The sequence below is a fragment of the Peromyscus californicus genome, unplaced genomic scaffold, assembly GCF_007827085.1.
Source record: "Peromyscus californicus insignis strain IS unplaced genomic scaffold, ASM782708v3 Scaffold_5__1_contigs__length_169319896, whole genome shotgun sequence".
Classification (NCBI taxonomy): domain Eukaryota; kingdom Metazoa; phylum Chordata; class Mammalia; order Rodentia; family Cricetidae; genus Peromyscus; species Peromyscus californicus.
The window spans coordinates 128,936,705-128,962,824 of record NW_026294573.1 but is presented as its reverse complement, the minus strand read 5'-3'; the positions used below and the strand labels follow the sequence as shown (position 1 = coordinate 128,962,824).

At 45.4% G+C, this 26,120-nt stretch overlaps 2 protein-coding genes across 3 annotated transcripts in view; both read right to left on the bottom strand.

The window, feature by feature from the left end:
• The window catches only part of Vxn (vexin), a 27,694-nt gene extending 8,408 nt beyond the window's left edge, over positions 1-19,286 (bottom strand). Inside the window, exons 1-4 of the mRNA XM_052718509.1 lie at positions 18,919-19,286; positions 13,743-13,798; positions 6,438-6,603; positions 638-699 (exon numbers count right to left, since the gene is read on the bottom strand). Of these exons, the coding sequence (XP_052574469.1) occupies positions 638-699; positions 6,438-6,603; positions 13,743-13,798; positions 18,919-18,985 (351 nt within the window). The 5' untranslated portion in view covers positions 18,986-19,286. The remainder of the gene's footprint in view (positions 1-637; positions 700-6,437; positions 6,604-13,742; positions 13,799-18,918) is intronic.
• Adhfe1 (alcohol dehydrogenase iron containing 1) overlaps positions 19,146-26,120 on the bottom strand; it is a 52,139-nt gene continuing 45,164 nt past the window's right edge. Inside the window, exon 15 of one of the 2 annotated variants that reach the window (XM_052718502.1) lies at positions 19,146-26,120. The gene's annotated coding sequence lies outside the window, so the exon portion shown is untranslated. The other variant, XM_052718501.1, reaches the window with a different exon arrangement.

Sequence of the window (26,120 nt, the reverse complement as noted above, 5' to 3'; positions counted from 1 at the left end):
GGAGGATATTGAGAGTGGAACATCTATGATAAGATTAGTGCCCTCAGAAGAAGAAAGAGATTTCAGCAATGCCCCCATTTGTATGCACAGAAAACACTTAGCATGAATCATCCAACTGCAAGGCAAGAGGAAGACCCTCTCCAGACGGCGAATCTGCTGTCACCTGGATTTGGACTCCCCAGTCTCTAAAAGTGAGCACATGTTTCAGTGCCCTAGACTATGGTATGTGATAGCAGCCAGGCTGACTGAGACACTGCTGTTCTGTGCTTGGGTGGTGCTGGAGCCCCCCTCAGTGCTGGGGAACTTTACCCCAGAGCCGCACCTGGGAATTAGTCAGGCACTGCTGTCTGGCCAGACCTACCAGTACTTCCCCCATGCTTGAGATGCTAGCAAGTCACAGCTTCTGTTTGCATGTGAACTGAGTTCCTGTTGAGAAAGAGAAGCAGCCAGTGGTGTGTCCTAAGCACACAGAGTGGTGTCAATGGCTAGTTCCAAGAGCAAAGAACCACAGGGCCAGGGCTGCTTTCCCATGATTCTCAGCCCAGGGCAAAGGACTCCTTCCCTTTCTGGCACCAGAGAGACATTTCTAGGCGGTTCAAGCACTGCCGATACAACGAATCTGGCTTATTTTACTTACCAATGATTTCCCATATGCTCGACTCCCACACAGATTCGAAGCTTTGGGTTCAGAAATCCCCGCTGTGAAATTGAACAGAAGAGGCATTACTCAGTTGGACTCTGAGTTCTGCCTCCCTCTGCTTCTGAATCAGTTATCTCGCTAGGCATCCAGTCACAGAGGGACTTCCTCAGGGCCTTCATAGCAAGCAGCAAAGCAGGGCAGTGCTGGCCACACAATGCTGACTGCTGAGTGGGGTCACCCGCACCCCTACCACTCTTCCAGGAAGCCAGAACTCAGGTCAATGTAGTTCAACAACTAGGACGAGCATGCCATTCGGTGGGGATGCTCAGAGTGGAGGAGTCTGCACGTGTGCAGGCAGAAGGCGGATCCAGGAAATCTGTGTACTTTCAGCTCAGTTTTTGCTGTGACCCTCAAACTGCTGGGGAAAAAATCAAGTCAATTAAAAAAGAGCATTTGGCTCTGTGTCTGCAGGCAGTAGGTGCTCAGAGAATGTGGCCTCAGCACTTCCTCTTTTCCTAAGACCTCAACTCATAAGAAATCAGTTCAAGGAATGAGTTCCGTTATTATCCCCTTTCGTGCATACTTTGTTCTCACGGGTCCTACCGTGTTTTAGGCATGCTTTGTTCTCACGGTCCTCTCTCTCTCCCTGCTGGCCTCCTTCCCTCTCTCATCCCAGTCTTGTCTGCTTCCATCTCACATTTATTTTCTTACTCCCCCACCTCCCCGCAGATCTCTTCTCTCCCTCTGATGCTCTCTTTCCTAATTTCATCACGCACATGCCTATATAAAAAACATCTTAGGATCTGAGAGATGGCTCAGTTGGCAAAAGCACCTGCCATGCAGACCTCATGGCCTGAGTTTGGAAGCTAGGAACCCATGTGATACTGCAGATCAGTAAATTTTGTAGGCAGCTTTAGATCGGATGCCCAAAGACCAAGCAAACAGCATTTAATCACAGTAACTGAGTTTAAATGCTTGCCTATGGCTTGCTGACTAGTTGGGTTGGAAACTAGGTAAATGGGAACTAACTAGTCAAGTGGGAGCCAACTGACTGGCTGATTGACTGAGGTGTGGCTAAGTCCGCTGTTTTCTGAGCTTGGCGCCAGAGGCCACCATGTTCCCTGAAGACGCTGCCTGCCAGTGGTGCTGGTTACAGCGAGGAAGCTGCTCCGGGAGTTGCCTGTGAATTCAAGAATCCCTTTTCCTATGACTTTACACAAAAGCGCACGCTGCTAACTTCAGCTGGTCTAGGAAAATTCCCTTTAACACTGCCAAGGTCAGACCACAGCGAGTGGTGCCCTTGAGGAAACAGTAACAGCGGCTCCCTTTCGAAGTGTGCCAGGCACTGTGCTAAGCATAAACTCCACAAAGGTGGTTCGCCTCACTACCTGGAGGCCCCACATTCACAGCTAAAAGGTGCTTCAAAGTATTGCGTTTGTGGAGCTGGGGACGTAGTCCAGTCGTAAAGACGGCTTGCCCAGCATAGGAAAGAGGGTGCCTTCCATCCCCAGCATAGTGACAACAACAGCAATAATGGTGAGATTGCATTTGTGTGGCAAAGCATGTTAACACATGCATGTAATCCCAACACTGGGAAACCGAGACGGGAGAAGCTAGAGTCCAAAGCAAAGTGAGTCTGAGGCTCCTTGGATCATGAGACCCTGTTTGTTTTTTTTTTTTTTTTTTTTGGTTTTTCGAGACAGGGTTTCTCTGTGTAGCTTTGCGCCTTTCCTGGGACTCACTTGGTAGCCCAGGCTGGCCTCGAACTCACAGAGATCCGCCTGCCTCTGCCTCCCGAGTGCTGGTATTAAAGGCGTGCGCCACCACCGCCCGGTGAGACCCTGTTTTAAAAATCAAAACCAAACAAGAAAAAGTGACCTTGTACTGAACAAGTATGTACTTATTTTCCTTGTTGCCCTGGCCTAATCAATAACTACTACTTTTGTAATATTTGTGTCATATGAGGTGTTTAAGTAACCATCTGCAGATGATTGGAAGTAGACATAAAGACAGATGTGTATAGGTTATATGCAATTACTGCGCCATTTTACATAAGGGAGTTGAGTATTGTGGAGTCTGACATGTTAATTGGGTCCTGGAACCAGTTTTGCCTGATCTGGACACAGCTACATCTCATCTAGTCCTTACTGTCACCTTAAGCGGGGAGGACTCTGATAGTTGGTATTTTCTAGTTGGGGAAACCAAGGCTTTAGTGATATATAACCATTAACCTGAAGGAGACAGGATGGTTTGAATGAGATGTCCCCTATATGCTCAGGCATCTCAACACTCAGTGCCCAGTGGGTACGCCCATCTGTGCAGGCTTAGAAGATGTGACCTTGCTGGAAGAAGTATATCACTGGGGGCAGGCCTCGAGAGTTTACAGACCTGTGCCATTTCAAGTTCACTCTCTCTGCTTCTTTGCAGCTTGAGAAGTGAGCTCTCAGCTGCTGTTCCAGCCGCCATGTCTGCTGTCTGCTCCATGCCATCCCTGTCTTACGGTCACTCACCCTCTGGACTTGTAAACCCCAAGTGAACCCTTCCTTGTTAAGTTGCTGTGGCCATGGTGTTCTGTCACAGCAACAGAAAACACTAAAGCAGGGGATGGAGATGGTTTCAGGAAGTGTTAGACCTCTTGTAGGCCCGGGGAAGCTTGATCAGGGGACAGCATAAAATCCCAACTCAGGAGGAGGTGGAGTTTTGCACACAGGGAGAACCTGCAGAAAGAACATCAGTGAAGGTTCAGGGAAACATAATGGAATGGGCCATGATGGAATTACCCTGCAGCTCAGGGTTGTTCTATCTTACAGAACGGTAAGGACAGGAGGTGGCCGTGAGATGTCATCATGGCATGGAGGACAGGTGGGAGGGAAGAGACAGCAATGTTAAAAAAGATAACAGAGGAAGCTTTCTGTCTTAGGAGGGCATTCCTGGAGCTTTGTGGAGAGGACGTGGGGGCGGAGGCCCTTCAGTGACATTGTCTACATATGTGAGATGTTAGGGTCTGAGCCTGGGGAGCTTGAGGTAGGTTACAAAAGTGTCAAGCCAAGAGCTCTCTGGGGGTGACCCTGTCAGGTTAGTGTATACAGTGGGTGGGGAGGACACAGAAGTATTAGGGAAGAAATCAGAGACTTTCTGGAAAGCTGGACAGTCATTCCTGATAAAAGGTCACACCTTGCAGCTTGTTCAGATAAGCTGGTCATGTCCAGGAAAAAGTCCTACAAACAGTTTCCCAGGCCCAGGATAGGGGGCATTCTCTCTTTCCAGCATCTAAGACCTTATGGTGAGCGTCTTAGTTGGGTCTACCCACAGCATCCCTGTGATCTCCAAGTTTCCTCACCTGTCCGCTGCCTGAGAAATCTGTAGCATCCAAGACCTTATCCTACAGTTCAGAGAAAGAGCAAGGCGCCTAGACCTGAGGTCCCTGGAGACATGCAGCATATTGACAGGAGGAAGTAAGAACTGATACCCATGGGCTGGTGCCTAGCCTTTCCTTGGAGAGCACCAGGGTTTGGCTTCGGCTCAGCAACACTCCCTCCTACCCATTCTGGAATCTATCAGATTGGAGGCACTGAGGGAATTGAATCAATGCCCAGCTGAATCTATTTTTTTCCCATCCAAACCTGACTAGCACACTCCTGCATGAGCTGACTGTCACGTGTCGGGCAGACGCCCCATTTCATAACTTACTGCTCTTGTCTTTCAGAATACAAGACTGACTTGGGCAGTACAAGATGACACCAGCTACCTACAAAGTTGTGAAAGCAGCCAAGCATGGTAGTGCATTCATAATTCTGGCTCTTGGGATGCTGAGGCAGGAGGATCATGAGTTTGAGGTCAGCTTGGGCTACACTACGAAATACTGTCTCTTAAAGACTGTAAAAGTGACCTCTAAAACTAGGCAGTTGGGGGAAGAGGCACTGACCATAACATCAGGAGTCTGGAAGCGTGACAGCAGAGGTCAAATGTGTGTGTGTGTGTGTGTGTGTGTGTGTGTGTGTGTGTGTGTGTGTGTGTAAAACACAGATTGTGATATGCCTTAACCCTGGAATTTCTAGTCAAATAAAATGTACCTTTCCAGCATATTTCCAGGTGCTGCTCCTGGGACCCCACTTTGAAAATCACTGCAGTAACTTCTCTCTAAAACCTCAGTCTGTTGACCCTGTAGCTGTAAGAACAGCACCATCTGGGAGCAAGTCATAAAGGAAACCTTGGGATTCATAGGTGGTCTAGCATCCTTCTGAATTAAATTCTTCATCAGGAAAAGGCCCTGAGCTGATTCTTGTGTACACAGTAATTCAAGCAGTATGGCTTCTAAATTCATTTTATGATTTTTGGAGCAAAGAGGAATATTCTGCCTATTTTTCCTCTTTCCACACACACGCACCCACCCACTCACCTATACATAGACACAGAGAAAAATCTATCTCCTCTTAATTTGCAAGGCAAATTGTGGCCTTCCTAATGCTTCAATTCTATTTACATGTATGTAATCGATCTTAACTGAGAATGCAGCTTGGTTTATGTGTTCTTGTAACGTTGATCATGAATGCCAGATGAGACCAAAGAAACCTAGTATGACACCTGAGAAAAGCAGCAATTAAAACAACAACCACAACAAAACACCCACAAAGGAGGGGCATGGGATGGGAAAAGGTGAGTGAAAGCGCATAATCAATAGAGACTTAGTTCCTGTAAAACACAAAACTGTTCACGCCAGAAGCTTTGACAACACTTTGGATTTGTGTGTGTGTGTGTGTGTGTGTGTGTGTGTGTGTGTGTGTGTGTGTGTGTATGTGTATACATACAGGTGTGTGTTCATATTAGTATGTGTGGATGCATGAAATGAAGGGGGACATGTAGAAGCCAGAAGTTAATCATAGATGTCATCCATCTTGTTTTTGAGACAGTCTTTCACTGAGATCTGAAGCTTGCCTATTAGACTGGCCAGGGAGCCTTGGGGTTCTCCTGCCTCCCCAGCATGGGGTTACACTCACACTGCACACCCCACTGTGTGTGTGGGTTCAGGAGATTAGACTCAGGCCCTAATATTTGTGTCACAAATACTTTGTCAGCTGAGCTGTCTTCCCAGCTCCCAGTTTTTGTGGTAGGATCTCCTCCTCAAGTCCAGGCTGACCTTGAACTCATGACAATCCTCCTGCCTCAGCCTCTCAAATGCTGAGGTTACAAGTGTTAGCCATCATTCTTAACTATGTATTATTGGAATTAAAACATGAGTAACTTTAGGTTCTTGACACAACAGAAAAAATCCTAAACTATCAGTTCAAGAGAAAATACTATTAGCAACTTCAGAGGACTAGAAGCTGAATCCTATGTTACGGCTTAGGGTGGAAACCATTTCAGAAATATGATATCCAAGGTAGCATTACTGCTTCCAGATTTCAAATAGGTTTGCCCCTAAATTCTTTTTATAGATTATTAAGTCATTCAAATGAAAAAAAAATGATACAATTTGGTTGTTACGGCTGTGGTTATGGTCCTAGGGATGATTGCAGGGCCTTTAACTGAGCATCTCACTCACACTGAGCCCAGGGAGGCAGCGTTGTATATAGGTGAAAGTGTTGGTGGGTCTGCCTCTGTAGATGAGACCCAACAGCGGATGCTTTCTCAATGCAAACAGGTTTTTTTGTTTGTTTGTTTGTTTGTTTTTGTTTTGTGTGTTTGTTTTGAAAGCTGGATGCTCAATCAGCCTGCCAGGGAGGACCACAGGACAGGACACATACAAGCCACCGCGCTTTTGGTGGAACTTCACTGGCCCTCAGGTCCCCTCACGTACCAGGTCTGATGGGGGTTTTGGTGGGATGCGTCCCGGGCGGCCGGGCGGTTTGCAGCCTGCCAAACCTGCGGTCACCGGTTTGCGGTCGCTCGCAGCGTTGAGGCAGCAGCTCCAGCGGTCTTGGTGCTCTTGGTGCTGGTGCGTACAGGTCCGACTCGATCACCACCTGCAGGGCGCAAGGAACACAGTCATCTTCCCCTGAGTCGCACAGTGCCCTGGCGCACCGCACCCACCTCATGTCCACAAGGGAACTGTAATGGGCCTGAATCAGGGTGGCGGGAAGTGAGTTTTCACTGAGTGGAGATTGCGAAACTCAGAAAAGCTAAGGTGGTTTCATTCCAATCGCCTGCTAGTGCTCAACCACAAATGGAACATTAATAACGTGACCCCAGGACTCAGGGACCATTGAGGAACTCACAGCAACTGTGGTCACTCACACAAGATCGAGCCAGTCCACATCCCAGCACAAAGGAAGGGTATGACATCCCACCCCCTCGCCCAGAAGCTATTCACAATTGACAACCACGCGGAGTGGAAAACTCAGTTTTCTTCAATGGAGTGACCCTGGGTAGATCAGCCACACTCCAGAGCAGGCGCCATGCTCAGGAGTAGTCAGCAAACACAGATCTGATCCCGTGATTGGTTGATGTTTTTGTTTGTTTTCAAGAGAGAGAGGGACCTTGAAGTTGGGTGGGTTTGGGGGGGATTGGGAAAGGGAACTTGGGGGAAGGGAAAAATAAGATCAAACTATTGTATGAAATTCTTAAAAACATTGTTTAAAAAAACCACCTGCCTCTGCCCTGAGCACACACAGAAGTTGTTCTTTATCTCCTAGCTGATGGCATACAATAATAGTTTACATAGCATTTCATTCTCTTTAGGTAATTTATGATCTGGAGATAATTTAAAGTAGGGAGTGTGACTGAGAACTGTATGCACAGGGTATGCCATTTACACGGGGAACTTGAGCAGGTGAATGTTGGTATCTGTGGATGTCTTGGAACCGATCCCTGAGGGTACTGAGGGATAGCTGTACTTAAATCACTGAAATAGTTTAAATGTAAAAACAGGAGACAAATAATAACAGCCATTTTATCTTAATACGGGGAGTCATGAAGGGAATCTTGGCAGCCAGGGAGCAGGTTCTGCATATTTTATCCATTTCCAGGACACAGGGTCATTCATTCTGATTGTCCTACTCCATGAGGCCCATTCATTAGAGGCTCCAGTATTCCTTAACACTGCAGCCTCCCCGGGGCTTGCCTTACCCCCAGTCACTTCCTTCTGTGCACAGCTGGCCTGCGAGGGCCCATTCTGTGTCAGCTCCCAGCTCCCGTGCATCTGCCAGTGAGGCAGATGGGCTCGGCCCTGATAGTCTAGCTTTTGGCAGTCCCCCTCCAGCTGACCACACAGAACTGTAGTGTTGGTTTTGGGAGATGCCAGAGCAAAATAAATGGGTTTTTAACAACATGATAACAGGGTGGTGTTTCAAGTCAGTGGAGGAAACTGCATCTTTGATGATATTGTTGGAGTAAATATCAGGCCACTGGGGAAAAGCATCTCTATTTGGTCTGGGTGATGAGTCGGGTCAAAGCTGTGTGTTGAACAACAAACAGTAAAGTAGGCTATAGCTTAATATGATGTATTATTACATACGCATTACATATGATGAGGATTATCCCTGTGCTCAGAAAACTCTTTCCCAAGCAACAAAATTGAAAAAGCAATAGAAAGATGGAGGGAAAATATGAGCAAAACCCATAAATTGCCAGGCGGTGGTGGCGGCGGCGGCGGCACGCACGCCTTTAATCCCAGCACTCGGGAGGCAGAGGCTGGCGGATCTCTGTGAGTTCGAGGCCAGCCTGGTCTCCAAAGCGAGTTCCAGGAAAGGCACAAAGCTACACAGAGAAACCCTGTCTCGAAAAACCAAAAAAAAACCCATAAATTTGCTGAACACTAGTGACTAAATTTATATTAAAACAATAAAATCTCCCTCTCCTATCAGATTACCAATGAAGAACAAGATAACTCCACTTGGGGTCAAGGCAATATGAATTCAAGCTTCAGATGTCTCATTTTTAGATAGGGTCTCGTGTAGTCTAGGCCAGCCTCCAATTTGCTATGGAGCTGAGGATGGCTTTGAACTTCTGACCATCCTGCCTCCACCCATAGAATGCTGAGATTACAGATGTGTACCCCCAACCCAGGGATCAAACCCAGGGCTGCATGCATGCTAGCCAAACATTCTACCAACTGAGCCAATTCTAAGACCTTAGGCCCCTGTTTGGATGGTTAGTAGTGGAGCAGAGTAGGGCTATTCATGCCCACCCTTGCTGGACTGGCAGAATCAATGCCTGTTACCAGCAAAGACTCCTGATGTCTTCAGGGCACACATTCACCTGTCACATTTTAAGTGTTTTAACGTGTTCCGAAGACTGAATCTTCATGTCTCCCATAGAGGAACACAGGGAAGCCATCTTTTTTTCAGTCCACCCCAAATAGCCCTTCACTTAGAATTTGAATATCACAAGTTTGGTGATAATGGGGAAGGACATTTACTCTTCTCATATCCATTAGGACCCACTCACATCTTTGGGGATAAGCTGGGGGCTATTCTGAGCATTTAGGGATTCATCACTGGCCTGACAGTCCTTGCCTTTGCCTGCTTTTGGCATTTTAGAAATGGTAATTTGCTGGGTTCCCTGCAAGGCTTTTAGATAGGCTGAGCAAAGTTCCTGTCCACATGTATTCTCTCTCTCTCTCTCTCTCTCTCTCTCTCTCTCTCTCTCTCTCTCTCTCTGTGTGTGTGTGTGTGTGTGTGTGTGTGTGTGTGTGTGTGTCTACTTTCCAGGCCATCACTTAAGGTCACCTACTTCCTTACTGTGTATTCCGCAGTACTCCAAGGCATGACAATCGCTGGCTACTGAGACCCTGGCTTATTTTCCTGTCTGTAGAGCACACTGCTGATAGCTGGAGAACAAAGCAGTCTGTGAGCATGTCCTTAGCACCCGAGTATAGAGCTAAGATTGGAGAAGTGGGGAGATCGAGATGTTAGTAGGGTAGAGGAGAGAAAGCGAGAATTTAATGATGGTTTTTCCTGTTCTAGGCCATCACACTGTCTACTGTGGTGTTACCTTACCACACCGCTGGGGAGTCCATCCCCTGACACCTCAAATCCATGCTCTGTTGGCTTGCCAGCTTGGAGGTCACATGAGGAATTAGTCAGCTGAGACCTAGATGGTGGGGCACAGTCATGGCTTGGGGCAGAAGGAATCTATAGAAATGTTCAAGCTGACTCTAACAACTTACACAGAGGGAAACTGAGGTCAAAAGGAGCTTTGTGTCTTTCTTAAGGTCACAGAGCTGCCCTTACAGAACCAATGTGTACCATAGTTTCATGCCTCCTGAATAAATGTTCTTTGTAAAAGCTCAGAAACACCTTCACCCAGCTGAGATTTTCAAGTGCAATTGAATGCTTAGTGCATAAGCCAGGAGATTCCACACAGATGTCCCCGCACAAGCATCAGATCTGGGGACAAAAGTGATATTTACAATCCCGTTTCTGTCTTTCCTCTTGTCAGCTCCCCTGCTCATTATCAAAGGGCTCCTTTATCCTGGGATGCTTAACAGCTCCACTCCTTGTGTGGGCGCATTCTCTTGAGATATTTCTATGACATCCACAGACATCGGAATGATTAGGACGTCAATAAAACAGACCGGGAATCAAAAAAGGAGAGGGAGGGAGGGAGGGAGGCAGGGAGAGAGAGAGAGCACGCCGTGGAAGTGGATGTGCCTTAGGATTTGGAAGAAAATGCCGCTCAAGTGGCGTCCAAGAGGAAGTGACTTGGGCACTGAGGATGACTCAGAAAGGAGTGGTGTTCGCAGAGGAAGGACATGCATTTCCATCCACATGGCAGCCCAGGGAGTGACAGGAGATGCAGATGAGCCACTGGAGCCAAAGAACTCTGTAAATGCTAGTGTCTGTGCATGGTACGATGGGTTTTCCTGTGGTACTTTCAGGCTACCAACCTGGAGAAGAGGACAGAAACCCCTGTCTCACCAAGACAAGGATTTCAGGTTTGAGTCGCCCTGCCCAGCCTGGCATGTGTTCTGTGGTTAGGCCTGAGCTTTCTAAACAGAGGAGGAGCAGGGCAGCTATTGGCCAAGGCTTAAACACTCGCAATGAAGTTTCCTGACTCTGAATTATCTGTGAACACCCCTTTTCTTTCCATCTCCTTTATGAACTAGCTTGTTAATTCTCAGGGATTATGAGTGAGGTCAGGATCTCGTGACTCACAACCCTTCTAATATAGCAAATGTTCCCAAAAGTCCTCAAAAAAACATATACAACTGACATAAAAGCAGACAAAGGAGAGGAATAAAAAACCCACAGGGGCCGGGCGGTGGTGGCGCACGCCTTTGATCCCAGCACTCGGGAGGCAGAGCCAGGCGGATCTCTGTGAGTTCGAGGCCAGCCTGGGCTACCAAGTGAGTCCCAGGAAAGGCACAAAGCTACACAGAGAAACCCTGTCTCGAAAAACCAAAAAAAAAAAAAAAAAAAAAAAAAAAAAAAAAAAAAAAAACCCACAGGGAAAAATGTTGAATGTTGATAAATCTATGAAAGAAATGAAGAATTACATTCAAATGGAAGAAATAATAAAATGGTAAGGCATTTCCACCTATCAGCCCGTGAAAACGTAACAACAGGAATATCCTACGGTATTGGCACGGTGTTCTGGAAAAGGGGCAGTTGCAGGACTTTGGCAATGACTACAACAGCCTTTTCACATCTACAAATATACCCTCAAAGATGAGTAAGAATAAATGTATAAGAACATAACAATATTCTCAGGAACCTTCCTTGGGGTATTGTCCTAACAGAAAAAGTGATGAAACTCTGTTTATTGATGACTTTGGATAATGAATTTAAAAACTCCAGATTTGACTTGGGTACGTAAATATTAGAAATTCATACATTGGAATATTATGCAGACATTAAGAGAGGGATATGTATACACACACATATATCCTACACACATATATCACAGGCATAGATATTCACATACTTTTTTGGCATGGAAAGATATTCAAGATCTATTGTTAATTGAATAAAAGCAATTCACAAAAATAGTCCATTGTCAGACAATAATTATCCTGTAGTATATGGAAATTTTTCACTTAAAAACACACCAATGGCTGGTGTGGTAGTTTGAATAGGAATGTGTTTGAATGCTTGGCCCATAGGGAGTGGCACTATTAGGAGGTGTGGCCTTGTTGGAGGAAGCATGTCACTGTTGGGACGGTCTTCGGGGTCTGATATGCTCAAGTTAGGCCTAGTGTGGTAGTCTCCTTCTGCTGCCTGCAGATCAAGTTGTAGAACTCTCAGTTTCTTCTCCTGCACCATGCCTGCCTGTGTGCTGCCATGCTTCCTTCCACAGTGATAATGGACTAAACCTCTGAACTGTAAGCAAGCTCCAATTAAATGTTTTCCTTTATAAGAACTGCCTTGGTCACGGTGTCTCTTCACAGCAATGAAACTCTAAGACAGCTGGGTATGGTGACACACACCTTTAATTCGGCACTTGGAAGGCAGAGGTAGGTGGATTTTCCTCATGCCAGCTTTCCTACTTGTTACCAAAGACTCCATTATCCTGGAATGCTTAACAGACCCACTCCTTGTATGGGCGACTTCTCTTGAGCTGCTTCTATAATACCCATGTGCATCAGCTAAAGGTTGCAACTTCAAGGCCATCCTGGTCTACATAGAGAGTTCCATGCCAGCCAGAACTACAGACTGGACCCTGTCTCAGTAAAGTGGAATAAACCCAAATCAAAAACCACACCAGCATTTACTGAATGCTTGGTATGTGACACTCTCTGAAGCAGACACTTACTGTGTGTTTAGTCATTTGTGCCTTCTCCTTGAGACACATGTTTGTATTAACCTCGTCTTAAAGCTAAGGAAGTAGAGTCCCCGGGCAGCTAGGCAACTGACTCAAATATACAGAAGTTGACGGGGTTGGGATTTACACACAGGCAATTTGACTATAAAATCTCTACAACTTCTACTCTCTTGTACAGCATCTCAGAATCTTGTGACACTAAATTGAGTGTCCTTGTGGTGTTTGAGATTTTGTAATGTGTACATGCTGACTTGGAATTGGAGTTTAACAAAGCTGTAGGAAATGCTGTTGTTACTGCCTGGACACTCTGTTCAGGGTGATCAGTGTACCTGTGTTCTTTAAAAAAAAAAAAAAAGTATAAAGAATGTTTATAGGAACAACAAATAAACTCCCTTTAACTTAAAAAAAACATATTTTTAAAACAGAGAAAGGATTTTTTTTAATTACAATGCTTAAAAATCCATAATAGTGTTGTCTAAAATTTTTTATAGCAATTCCACATCATCAAGAGGTGCCAATCAGTCTTCCTTTTGAAATACAGTGCAGATATATTGATTGTTTAGACATGAAAAATATGTATGTAAAGTGAGAAATGCATAGCATCATTAGCCTCTAAGAGTGTGTAAACAACTTTAATGCAGTAAAGTACTGCATTAAAAAAACCACAACACAATTTAAAATTCAAAACGAGGCTGCAGGAAAAGGACAGTGCAAGGCTGGAAACCTCTGAATTGTTCAGAATTTCTGGCATTACCAGATAAACCATTGAGCAAAAACAACTTTTTTAAAGTGTCATGCCTATGGTCCCAGCGTTTTGGAGGTTGAGGCAAGAGTATTTCGTGTTTCAGGCTAGCTTGGGCTGCGTGGTGGACTTGAGGACAGCCCGAGCTACACAAGGACTATCTCAAACAAGCAAGCAAACAGCAACAATACTCTGTACATCCACTTCTCTAACATACCAGAAAAGCAAATACCTGAGGGATGAATAGGTGGGCGGATGGATGCTCTGTTCTTATTCTGTAACCTGTTTGTTCTGCTTAGGAGGCCTATGTGATAAGGAATTGCATGAGTGGTTCACTGCTGTCTATAATGGTGAGAATAGATAACACTATAAAGGCATAGAGCAGGATGCTACATCCACATCATGAACTCTGTGTGCATGCAGAGTGAGATCTCCCCTGTGCCTGCGGAAAATGGCCACACGAGGGAATCTCCCGGGGGACTATTTGGTGTATGGTTGGTGTTTGCCAGTTATTTTGGCTAAGTGAACAATCAGCCACATGAGACATCCTTGCCTCATCCTCGAGAGCAGCGGGGAGGGCGGGAGTCAAGAGGCCATCGTTGTTTTTGTACTGAAAGTTCAGTTAAAGAGAATGAAAACTAATGAAACACATTTCCTTACGTTCTTGGTCAAGAGGTGTTGAGAGCTTTTGACTCTTCTCCTGGATGGACTGGACACTGAAAGAGATAAAGAAATGGTTTTAGAAAATGCCTCGAAGGCTACGGTACAGACCGGAGAATGTTTGGCCCTGGTTGGGGGGTTCTTGGGAAGGGGATGGGAAGAAACAGCAGCATTCCACTGCAATTTAAGATGTCCCTCGGCTTGACTGCATCAAAACTTCTGCAGCATCACTTACAATAGCTAAAGGTTGCTAAGAACCCAGTGCCCACCAACAGATGAATGGATAAAAATGGTATACCCACACACTGGAACACTGCTCAGCCTTAAAAAGTAAAGAGAACATGCACAAACCCTGAACGACTGTGCTAGGTTAAATAAGACACAAAAGAGGAGCTGTTCCATGTACAAGTCTACATATCCGAGGTGTCTAGAGCAGTCGGTGTCATAGAGATGAAAACAGAGTGGTCATTCCCAGGGCCTGGGGGGCTGGAGGAGCGGGAGTTATTGGTAGTTGGCCTGGAGTTTCAGTTTGGATTAGTGAAGAAGTCAGGAGATCGATGGGGGCAGCGGTGTGCAACACTATGAGTGTGCATGTCCGTGATCTGCACACCTGGTATGGTTAAATGGTAACTTTTACCATGTGTGTGCACGTGTGTGTGTGTGTGTGTGTGTCTGTGTGTGTGTGTGTGTGTGTGTGTGTCTGTGTGTGTGTGTGTGTGTCTGTGTGTATGTATACCATAACTTAAAATCAGCTTAGTAGGGAAAGATAGCTTAGCTGCTAGCCTGTTTGCCTTCAGTTCTGGGTTTGGCCCTCAGCACCACATAAAACCTGGTGTGTTGGTTCACACCTGTAATCTCAGAATTTGGGAAGTGGAGACAGGAGCAGGATTAGGAGTTCAAAGTCATCCTTGGCCACATAGTGAATTCTAGCTAGCCTGGGCTAACAGAGGAGACCCTATCTGAAAAAAAAAATACTTGAAAAAACCAATTAGCTATTAAAAAGTTACAGTGCTTTGCTGGGCCGAGGCGTAGATCTCACTATAATAGCCACTGTCCCCAGCCCTGGTAATTAGCATTCCCCCTTCTCATTTCTATAAAGTTGACTGCTCGAGGTTCCTCACATCAGGGAAACACATACATCATGCCTGGCCTTATATGTTTCAGGTCACCCTCTACCCCCTCATCTACCTTCCATATGGCTATGATCTACTGGAACCCAAATCTGTCTTCATTCTGTTCAGAACTCAACTGACTTCTTAACACACATCAAATGAGTGACATAGAGTGCTGTCCCTGTCATCCTCTGCAAAGTCCTTATAGCTGTGAAGCCTGGAGTTCAACTTGCTGACTGATAGCCAGGGACTCCAGCTTCCTCCAGGGCGTGAACATGACCATGACGGGCCAGGCAATTTTCTCACTCTCTCAGAGCTTCACTTTCTCCATGTGACAGACAAGTATGACTGTCACTTACAGTAGAGGACTGTGTCAAGGAGTACATGAGCCAGCCTCCACAAAGCCCTTGCCCAGAACCAGGCAAAGAACAAGCACCCAGGAAATAGTGTGGTCTGTAGAACTTTTCTGCCGGACGAAGGCAGGAGGAAGATACAGTAGTGATGGCTGCCTGTCTCCGCGCCTCCTGCTGTTCCCTGGCTCCCCAACCCTCCTCTGGGGCACTTGCGGGAAGTAAGTTCTGGTGTAACGTCTGAGTGAAACACAGCTTTTATCTTCAGGAGTCGCCGTGAGCTGTGTCTATGACACATATTTCCTGAAAGGGCTCTTTCTCTCTAGAGTTGAAGAGGACATACATAGACTCAGCTACAGACTTGACCTATCGTCTGTTTTTAAGATACATTAGAAACGAGGCTGGGGCGATGGCTCAGTGGTTTAGAGTGCTGACTGCTCTTCCAGAGGACCCGAGTTCAACTCCCAGCACCCACATGGCTGTAACTCCAGTTTCAAGGGACTGGAAACTTCCCATGCAAAACACTAATGCCCATTAAAACAAAGATACATTAGAAACACCATAATATATTCTGTTGCCAAATGTTACAAGGTATTAAGACAGCTCAATTGAACAGTGTGGCTATCAGGTTGATCCTAGCACACATACACTGGAAAGAGGAACAGTAAACAGATGTGATCACGGCTCAAGTGGAGCCTGGTGGTGATGGCTGGTCACCCTCATCTCCACTCTGAGAGGCCATGCTTCATGGGTCCCACCACATTGTGAGTTTCGAGGGACACAACATTCACTCAGTTCATGGAAAAATGGAGGCCACACTTTGTGTGTGTATGTGTGCATGTGGTGTGATATATGTTCTTGTTAGTGTGTGTGTGTGTGTGTGTGTGTGTGTGTGTGTGTGTGTGATTATGTATGTGTTTATGTGTTGTGGTGCATCTACCCATTAGTGTGTTATGTATGTGTGTATATTGTGGAATATGTACTTTTAGTATGTGTGTGTTGTAGTGTGTGTACATGTATGTTATGGAGTGTGCACTTGTTAGTGTGTTGGTACATGTGTGTCATAGTGTATGTACCTGTGTGTTGTGTGTGTACTTGTGTATGTGGGGAGGGCAGAGGATGACACTGAACAGCTTTCCCTCATTGGTTTCTATCTTTATTTTATTGTTTATTTTGAGGTGGGTCTCTCATTGAACTCATCAATTGATAGCTCATCAATTTGGCTAATCTGGCTGCCAATGAGCTTCAAGGATCTGTCAGTCTCTGCCCTCCTAATGCTGGAGTTACGGCCAGGTGCCACTTTCCCAGCTTTTTACCAGGTTCTGAAGATCTGAACTCAGCTCCTTGTGTTTGGGAGGGAGGCACTTAGCTTACTGAGCCCTGCCTCCACACTCTTGGAGATGGGGTTTTCTTATTTAACGCAGGCTTGCCTGGAGCTCATGATTATCCCACCTCAACCTCTCAAGTGCTGAGACCACAGATTGTACCACCACATCAGATTTAGTGAAAATTCCCACTCAGGGGAAAGTCCGGCAAACTTGTCTTTCTGCAGTTCTGTAGGTGACCTGGGATAAGGGTCATTTGTTTCTTTCATATGCGGTGGCTCAGAATTGAGAGCATTAGCTCCTCTCATAGAAGCCTTCTGTTCATAGGCTCTCAGGAGGCCCCAGGGTGAAGCAAGGCATGGAAAGCGATGTGCTCCACCCATTGAGGTCTTTACAAAAGCTGCAAATAATCCTTTCTAGAAAATTAGTCCCTAGCAGTCAAGTGTCTGTGAATACTTAGTTCAAGGCCCAACGACCGATGAAGACGGAAGGAATATAGGACCAGACATTTATCTCTAATGCACACATTCACAGTCACACATGCAGGCTGAAAGCATGAATCACTTTGTATGTGATATGTTTGATGCTGTGTGATCATACCAGCTCCATTGTAACTGTTCCGTGTATCAATCCATTTATTCTCCATGATAACCTTGGAAGCTAAATTTTGTTTCTCTTTTACAGAAGTGGGAATTCATGTCTGGAGAAGCTAAGTAGCTGGTCCAAGGTCACACGGTACAGAAACGGCAGAAATCTTATAACCACTTTGTCAAGGACGCCTTCTCCCTTACCTTTTAAATTACAAGAAATAGATATACTTTTTCTCTTCCTTTTGGAACAGTGTGCTGCACTATACCCAACTGGCCTTGGCCCTGAGATGCTCAGGCCTCAGCTTTCTTGGATTATAGACATGAGCTGTATGTTTCAGTGAAAACAGACATCCTAATAGTTTTGCTTCCCAAAGATTAGCAATGAGGTTTAAGGCCCCTTTTCGCCTTGTCTAATTCTCCTTCCTCCCTTCTCCAGGGCCACTGAGCTCACTGGCTTTATCACATAGGGGCCTTTCTTGTCTTGTTTTCATACTTTGCTCAAAAATATGTCCATAAACACTATGTGGAATTATCCATGGTTCCAAGCATGCTCCTGAGCATATATAAATTTTCAACTTGCTTTTTCTTTCTCACTCAACATCCATCTGCAGCTCTTGCAGGGTAGCTCAGTGGTCCAGCACTTGCTTCCCATGCATGGGCTCCTGGCTCACCATTAGCAATGCAACCCCTCCCCCCAAAAAACCCCCACAAAAACAAAAGGCAGCGATGAAATAAATGGAAAGGTCGTCTTTATTCACACAGATCTAGCTCATTCCCCTTCAGACGGGCTGACTTTCAGAATCTCCTGAGAAAATTTCAACTCCTACACATGGGCATACTCCCAACTCCTCTTCTCTCCCCTCCCCCTCGGTAGTAGATACCAAGCGCTCAGTTTATGTTCAGCTGTCTGTCTATGTCCAGGCTGAGTCTCATCCTCCCCGCCTCCCCCAGCAAGGCCCCTGTCTGTGGCTGATGTTGGAGAAAAGGAAGAAAAGAATTGTTTGAATGTGGGCTCATAGCACCAGCAAACATCAGGACCATTTCAGCCAAGTATCACAGTGACAGGGGGTAAGCCTGTGCCACAGCAAGACAAGGGGCTGCAGGGTGAGAACAATGGCGAGGCAGAGGGCTCCATACTGGGCCACCAGCGCTCCCCCTGAAGGCGCTCCCCCTGAAGGCGGTCTCACAAAGCCCTTCCCAGGGCCTAGCACCAATTGCCAGGAACCAGAGCTTATAAAGTCAAGGTTCTCAGGTGGAGCCTTTTGGTGGTACCTGGTGCGGTGACCCTGGGGTTGTGTGGAGAAGTCAATCTGGGGTCAGGGCCCAGTTTCATTGCCTTTCTGGGTGTCTGGCCAGCCGGGAGCCTTTCCCCTCCCAAGTCAGACAGAGTTGGCTTTGGGACAGCTGATTTCTCCTTTCAGAACCTGCTTTCTCACGGCAGACAATAAAAAAGCCTATCGGCTACCCTGGAAATTTTGTTTCCATCTCTGTCTGCTTAACAGTCTCTCACTGTCCTGTCTCTGAGCCTGCTGGGTTGCCCGTACTGAATGAAGTGAAGCAGGAAGCGCTATGCTGCCCTCGTCCCCGCCTTGATAGACTGTTTTCCTATGATTGATGTTTGTCCTTGTGCCCCCTCTTCAGAAAGGAGGAGGGGATCAAAAGACATCAAAACGGGGAAGCCGGCAGACCTCGGGACCGGTGGGTACCACGCACCAGTGTACCTTAGTGCAGCAGCCATCCATCGGTCACCTCGGCATGAGATGCCACAGTAGGGGACTCCAAGGACGATTGTTACTCACCCTTGGACGGAATCACGGTGGTGAAAACTTCAATATTCTCGTCGCTACAGCTGTAGATTTGATGCATGGTCTCAGCCTCCTGCCCTGCAGGGTGTCCGGGAGCCGGTGGCCTCTCTCTGGAGCCCTAGTCGCAGAGTTTCCTAAGCCAGTCTGGTTCTGGGATCATTGTGCAGGTCCACAAAAGGCAGGCTGCCTCTCACGCCAGTCTCCACCGCAACATTTCCTAATCCCATCTGTCTTTTTTTTTTCTTTTAAATGAATCCTATTATTGCAAACCTTTGATTGAACACGAAGGCTTCCGTCTCCCCCCAGCTAGGATGTACTTAACATTTTTATTTTGCAGTGTCTGCTGCAGTGAATTTGGAAGTCTTTTGTGAAGTGACGAAGTGAAATCGCCTACTCGGTTAGCGCCCAGCTTGGCTGGAGGATTTCACCCAAGAGGAAACGTCAATTTTGCTATCAGTCATGCCCGGGTCTCATTCCAGAAAGGAAGGACTGTTTTTTTTTTTTTTTTTCTTCCCCTCCAGGGGAACTGGATCTTCGTTTGTCATGTGTTAATTTGGCTCCCTTCAAAGTTTCTATTTTAAACAAAAGGACTGTTTTTCCACCACATATTTGCTTCAATCCATTATGACAAGGAGGTGAGCGGTTAGTGTTTCTTTGTACAACCCCACAGGTGTGCACAGCCAGGCAACAGGCAGTACACACACTCAAGAACCCATTGATAGGATAGCCATATTTTTATGATCTGTATTCGGATGTACTTATTACCTCATCTTCTATGTTATATATCCTAAGACTATACTATATTTCCCCCATATATATATACAAACAAATGTCATGGTTGATATACATTTCATAAGCATATGGGAGCATATACATTTTTATCCAGTCCCACTACCTGTTATTATGCTGTAACTTCACAATCCTTTTTTTGTTAAGAATATGCTATATTCCCCCATATATATATATAATGTATATGTATATGTGTGTATATATATATATATACACACACACATATACAATCAAATGTCATGGTTGATATACATTTCATAAACATATGGGAGCATATACATTTTTATCCAATCCCACTACCTGCTATTATGCGGTAACTTCACAATCCTTTTTTTGTGTTTACTTCACAGTACTGATGGGATATAATGGTATTAACGATGACAGCTGCCCTATTAGATATTTGTTACAAGCCAGGCAGTTTGCCGTATGATCTCTCTGCACATGCATCACTAACCAATAGCACTAGCTATTTATTATTTACCATGGTATTCTTGAGAAACTGAAGTAAATAGACTTTAGCTTTTCTGGTGATTAAAATAGCTAATTTGTGTCAAAAATAGGATTTAATCCTAAATTGATTGAAAAGTTAATGTACTAACTCCTCAAATTCTCATTCTCTCTCTCTCTCTCTCTCTCTCTCTCTCTCTCTCTCTGTGTGTGTGAGTATGTGTGTGTGTGTGTGTGTGTGTGTGTGTGTGTGTGTGTGTGTATCTCATGCTATAGCCCAGGTTGGTCCTGAACCCATAGTCAGCCCAGTGTAGGGATTACAGGTATGCACAACCATGTTCTATTTTTAAAATTTTATTTATTTAATGTGCATGAGTGTTTTGACTGCATTGGACATCAGATCCCCTGAACTGGAGTTACAGAAGGTTGTGAATCACCACGTGGGTACTGGGAATCAAACCCAGGTCCTCTAGAAGAGCAGTCGGTGCTCTTAACCACTGAACCATCTCTCCAGCCCCTTTGTGTTCTATTCTTTGGTCTTAAGACTCGTCCTTCTTTGACCTTGGGTGGACCTAGTTCATCACATTTAGACATGGAGTTATGTCCGCTGATATTTCCATTCTGCACACATTGGAAGCATCTGTTCCCTAGGTGGTTTTCAGCACCCCAGCTCTTTCTCTGAGAATTGCAGCTCTCATCGAGGGTGCCTCTGGGTAGCCATGTTTGCTCAGCCTGCTCTTGCCTCTGTGGCCACATTTGATTGAGCCAAGGTGGATGGCTAATCCTACCTGCTGCCTCCTGAGTAACTGTAATGGGGCCTTGGTCTGGGATCAGAAGAAAGGTATGATCTGGGCCTGTAAATCCCAATCCCAACAGTAGAGGCTGGGGCAAGAGGATTAGAGCGTGGGTAAGATAAAGAGTTCAAGGCCAGAATGAGCAGCATAGCCAGACCTTGTCTCAAAGACACAGCAAAATGCAAGAAACTGAGATGGGGCCGTCATGATGATGCAGTGGGAACAATGCTTGTTGTGCAAGTCTGAGGACCTGAGGTCAAGCCCCGGATCTCACAGGGAAAGGAGACCTCCACATGGACACATGCATCTACACAATCTCTCTCACACAACAACAACAACAACAATAAAATAATAGTAAAGGCAGACTGGAAGGGGCCTGGGCTCTAAATATAAATATCGAGTCAAGAGTTTTAGTTTACATCAAGGCCCATGTGTGTGTGGTCATGCCCGCACTCACTTCAGGGCCAGTGTAGGAGGCAGCTAGGAGTGAGGCAATGTGTGTTGGGGGTGGGGGAATCTGAGGTGGAGCATAAAGAAGCAGAGGTAAGACGGAAACCACCGCCTGTTTCTTGCTGCCTCTGGACCCAGTGTCTTTCTCTTGGGCTTGGTAAGATACTCAGTCTTCATATGCCAGCTTTCCTTTGATGTAAGAATAAGCAGGTTTCAGTCATTTTCAACCGAAAAGTTGACTGTTCAAAAGACTTGTTGGTATGTATTGTGTGTGCATTTTATGACCTTTACAGTGATTAAATTTCAGATGCTGTCAAACTTAGAGGGGCATCCACTGGGATAGAGTAAAAGGTGCAGAATTACATTAACAAACTTGAATGGTTGACTAGAATGCACTAGATGGAATTTAGCAAAAAGAAACATAAACATCTGGCCTTGGATTTCTAAAAATAGCCAATCCTGATTTAGTAGAAATTTATTAATAAGAAATCTGAGGTTTTAATAAACCATAAGCTTAATAAGTAGCAATATTAAAATGCAGGCACTAAAATGCACAGATGAAGACCTGCGGACCCATCATTAATTAAAATTGAGAGCTTGAGGTTGGAGACATCGCTCAATGGCTGGTGATTAATGGTGTGTGCTGCTCTTACAGAGGACTAGAGTTCAGGTGCCAGCGTACATCAGGTGTCTCCAGCTAGCTCCAGGGGATCTGATGCCTTCTTTTCACCTCTGAGGGCACCTGCATGCACATATGCACTTACACACACACACACACACACTGAATCTTTAAACATTAAGAACTTGGTGTGGGGGGATTATACTAGATCTAATTCCAGGGGATGGAAATTGGATTCAATTTTTATCCAAGAAAGGCCAAGCTTAATCAATTAGAGTATATTGTGTTATATTTAATTAATGAGCCTGAAATATGTAACTAAATGGGCTGATGTAGGAAACACACTCAGAAAACAGTTCTGAAGAAATAATTTTTATTTGTTTGAGGTATTTTTAACTAATAAGAGTAACATGTGATTGCTATATCAAATACAAACACTGTAGATGGGTCTACGGAAAAATCAAAACCTGCTTCCTGTGACATAGTTTCACTTCCTAAGAGTGTTCTCTGTATATATTGGTGGGTATATTAGCAGATTTTTATGCGTATTTGTAAGTCTATATTGTGACTTTTTAAAAACAGAAATGGAGTCATTCTATATGCACAGCCGTCAACATAGATAATCCCCGTCCTTTATGAGGAGACCTCTGAATTCGAAGAATTCATGCATCCCTTTCCATAGCTTATTTCCACTTTTAAAAGTTTGGAACAAGCCACAGGGGAGATGGCTCCTCCTTAAGGTGCCTGCTGTGCTGCCCTGGAGACCCACGTTTGATCCCAGGGTGCTTACAAAAAGCCAGCTGTGGTAAAGACTCAAAATGCCAGCCCTGTGGCGGTACAAACAGGAAGATTCCTGAACTGCCTAATCTGTTAGCTCTGGGCAAGAGGGAGATCCTGTCTCACAGGAAGCCAATGGCGTTGCAGAGGGTGATGCGAGGTCATCCTCTGGCTGCACATGTGTGTATCCATACACACACACACACTTCTATTAAAAAGGAAACCACTACACAGTGTATCTTGTAGAAGCATCTTTTTAGATGGCCCTGTTTGGCCTCTGTGCTTAGAGCCCAGAATCTAGGATCTTCCTGGGCTTGGTATTTTACAATCCTTGGAGTGATGAAAGGCTGAGCCATTTTAGAAAGAGCAAGCATACACCACACCTATGAATATTAGTGTCAACCCCTGCCCAGTATGAAGCTACACAGTTAGACCTGCTCCGGCCTGAGTACAACCTCTCCCCCTAAGACCTGGGAGTCACCACTGAGCTTTCCTCCATGATTACACAGGGTGCTCCCTCAGTGACTTTTTTTTTTAAATAAATGCATTTGATCTCTGTAGTTACTCCAAGGCAGTCATATTAGGGGAAGGTTTTCTTTCTTTCACGCTCTGAGAAATGCTTGCTATCCATTGGGAAATGGGAGACACTTCATGGTGTAGTCCCCCTCTTTCTCTCTTTAATCTAAGAGCTCCAGAGATCTAGCTCTGAGAAACCCTCTCTGATGAAACAGCATTTAGGGTGAAACCGAGGCTGGGTTGAGACTCTAGCAGGTGTCTGAACCACCTGGAGCACATCCTAAAATGCAGATTCTGGTTCCAATGGTCTAATGTGGGGTAGTGCTGGTCCCAGGGAAAAAAGGAGAGATCGATTCATCTGTCTATCTATCTATCTATCTATCTATCTATCTATCTATCTATCTATCTATCTATTCATCTATCTATCTATCTATCAATCTATCTACCTACTTATCTATCTATCTATCTATCTATCTATCTATCTATCTATCTATCTATCTATCCATCTATCTATCTATCTATCTAGGGTCTACTTGGCCTGGAACTCACTGTGTAGACCAGGCTGGCCTCAAGCTCACAGGAACCTACCTGCCTCTGCTTCCTGAGTGCTGGTTAAAGGTGTGCTCCAGCACATGAAGCATTAAAAGAGTTCATAACCCAAGTGCACTAAAATTGAGAGGAGGCCAGGTGCTCCTCCTAACTATTTAAAACCAATTATAAAAAAGATGCATATGCAAAAATCAATCCAGTTATCTATAATCAAGAGATATATTTGAAAATGTTCTGACCACTAAAATGTGCTAGGGTTGAGAGTTCTGGATGTGCCACAGTGGCTTTCAAATCGTCCCCACACAGAAGCAGCAACATCTCTGGGGAGCTTGTTAGACATGCAAATTTCTCAGATCCCTCCTGCCTGCCAACCAGAAACTCTGGTTTGGTGGAGGCCAGTGGTTTGCCTGAATAAGCTCTCCAGGGGACACTCTTCCTCACAAAGTCAGAAAGCCTCTGGTACTCAGAGTGAAGTGCGGTAGTGCTGACAGAGCCCTCCTCCAAGATTGAACCTGTGGTTCAACAGTCCCTGGCTGCAGATACCTCTTGGTACATTTCCAGATGCCTGGACACATCCTTCTGATTCCAAAGTTCTGTAGTTGTTCCCGTGGATATGTGGCTTTAGAAGTAGAGGGCACCGATTCTGTGACTGAGCAGAGATGGCAGCTTCCAGGCTGAATGGTGACCTGTGTGTCACTTTCTGGCTTGTGCTGAATAGTACCCATCTACTTATCCCACATGCATCAAATCCCATCGCATCCAGACATGGTGATATGCTGGTGACCAGACACTTTAGATATGAGCCCAACAACCTGGCAAGGTGTACTCACCATTAGAGAGAGAGAGAGAGACTGACTGACTGACTGACTGACTGACTGACTAACTTGGGTGAGTTACAGCCATGCTGCGGGCCCTCAGCTTCTTTATTGGCTAACTTTGTGAAATGCATTTATAATGTGAGCAGGTGTGATAGTCTCCTTTCGGTTCCTCTGAGAGAAAGAGAGGCTTCAGTCTTTCATAGGCAAAGTGATGCTCTTTTGGGCATGAAGAAGACACACGATCACACAGCAGGTGCTTGGAGAGTCTGGTCAGCCAGGGGTACTCAGGTCAATCTCACTTTACAAAAATAACCAATAGGGTTTTAAAAACCGTAAGTATGCCTCTAAATATTGCATAGGTCATTTACACTAAAAATTTGTTATTGTTTACTGAGATTTAAAGCTTACTGGCTATTTTAAAATTTATTCTTGAACAATTTCATAAAAGTATACAATGTATTTTGAGTATATCCAACCCAGTCCTCTCTCTGACTCTCCCCACTTTCATGTCCTGTTTCATTCTTTTATTTTATATATTTTGTGAGCCTCTGAGTCCAGTCATTGCTGCCTGTATGTGCATAGGTGTGTGGCTGGTCACGGGGCATGTGCAACCTACCAGCAGCCACATATCACATCCTCCTCTTCCCCCACAAGAGCTCCCCTTCCCTCAACAGCCATCTATTGCGATTGCTCCTTAGATAGGGACGGGTCCTCTTAAGTCCCTCCCCCACCCACGCTAGAATGTTGACTGGCTTGATCTTGCACTGGTCACCAGGGCTGCTGTGAGTTCATGAGGGTGATGGCGCCTCACAGCACCCCTCCCCAACTCCGGCTCTTACACTCTTTCTGCCCCCTTTTCTTCAATGTTTCCTGAGTCTTGAGGGAGTGTGGGCAGAACAGTTGACGCAGATGTCCAGTTCAGGGCTGAGCACTCAATAGCCGTTTATTCTCCACACTTGGACCATTTGTGAGTCTCTTTATTGATGACTGCTGCCCACTGCAAAAAGAAGCTTCTCTGATCATGATTGAGCCCAGCACTAATCTATAAGAATAAAGACAAATATTTAGAATGCAGCTTGGTCACTTGCATTTAGCAAAACAAATGGTAGCAGCGTCTCTTCCGGGGCCTATCGTTCCTCCAGCCATCGGCTTCTGACTAGGTTTATGGTACCAGGCATGGATTTCTTCTTGTGGAGAAGCTGGTTGATTTTCAAAACTGTTACATTAGGCAAGCCAATTGAAGTGGGTATTCTGACTTGTCACGGGGCTGTATTCTCCCTGACTTTTAAGACAAATGGATTATTGTTGTTTTTATTAATATTATTTTGAGATGGTCCTTCAATATGTTGCCTAGGCTGTTCTTGAACTCCTGAACTCAAGTGATCCTTCTGCTTCAGCCTCCTCAGTAGCTGGGACAATCACTGTGCATTACCATGC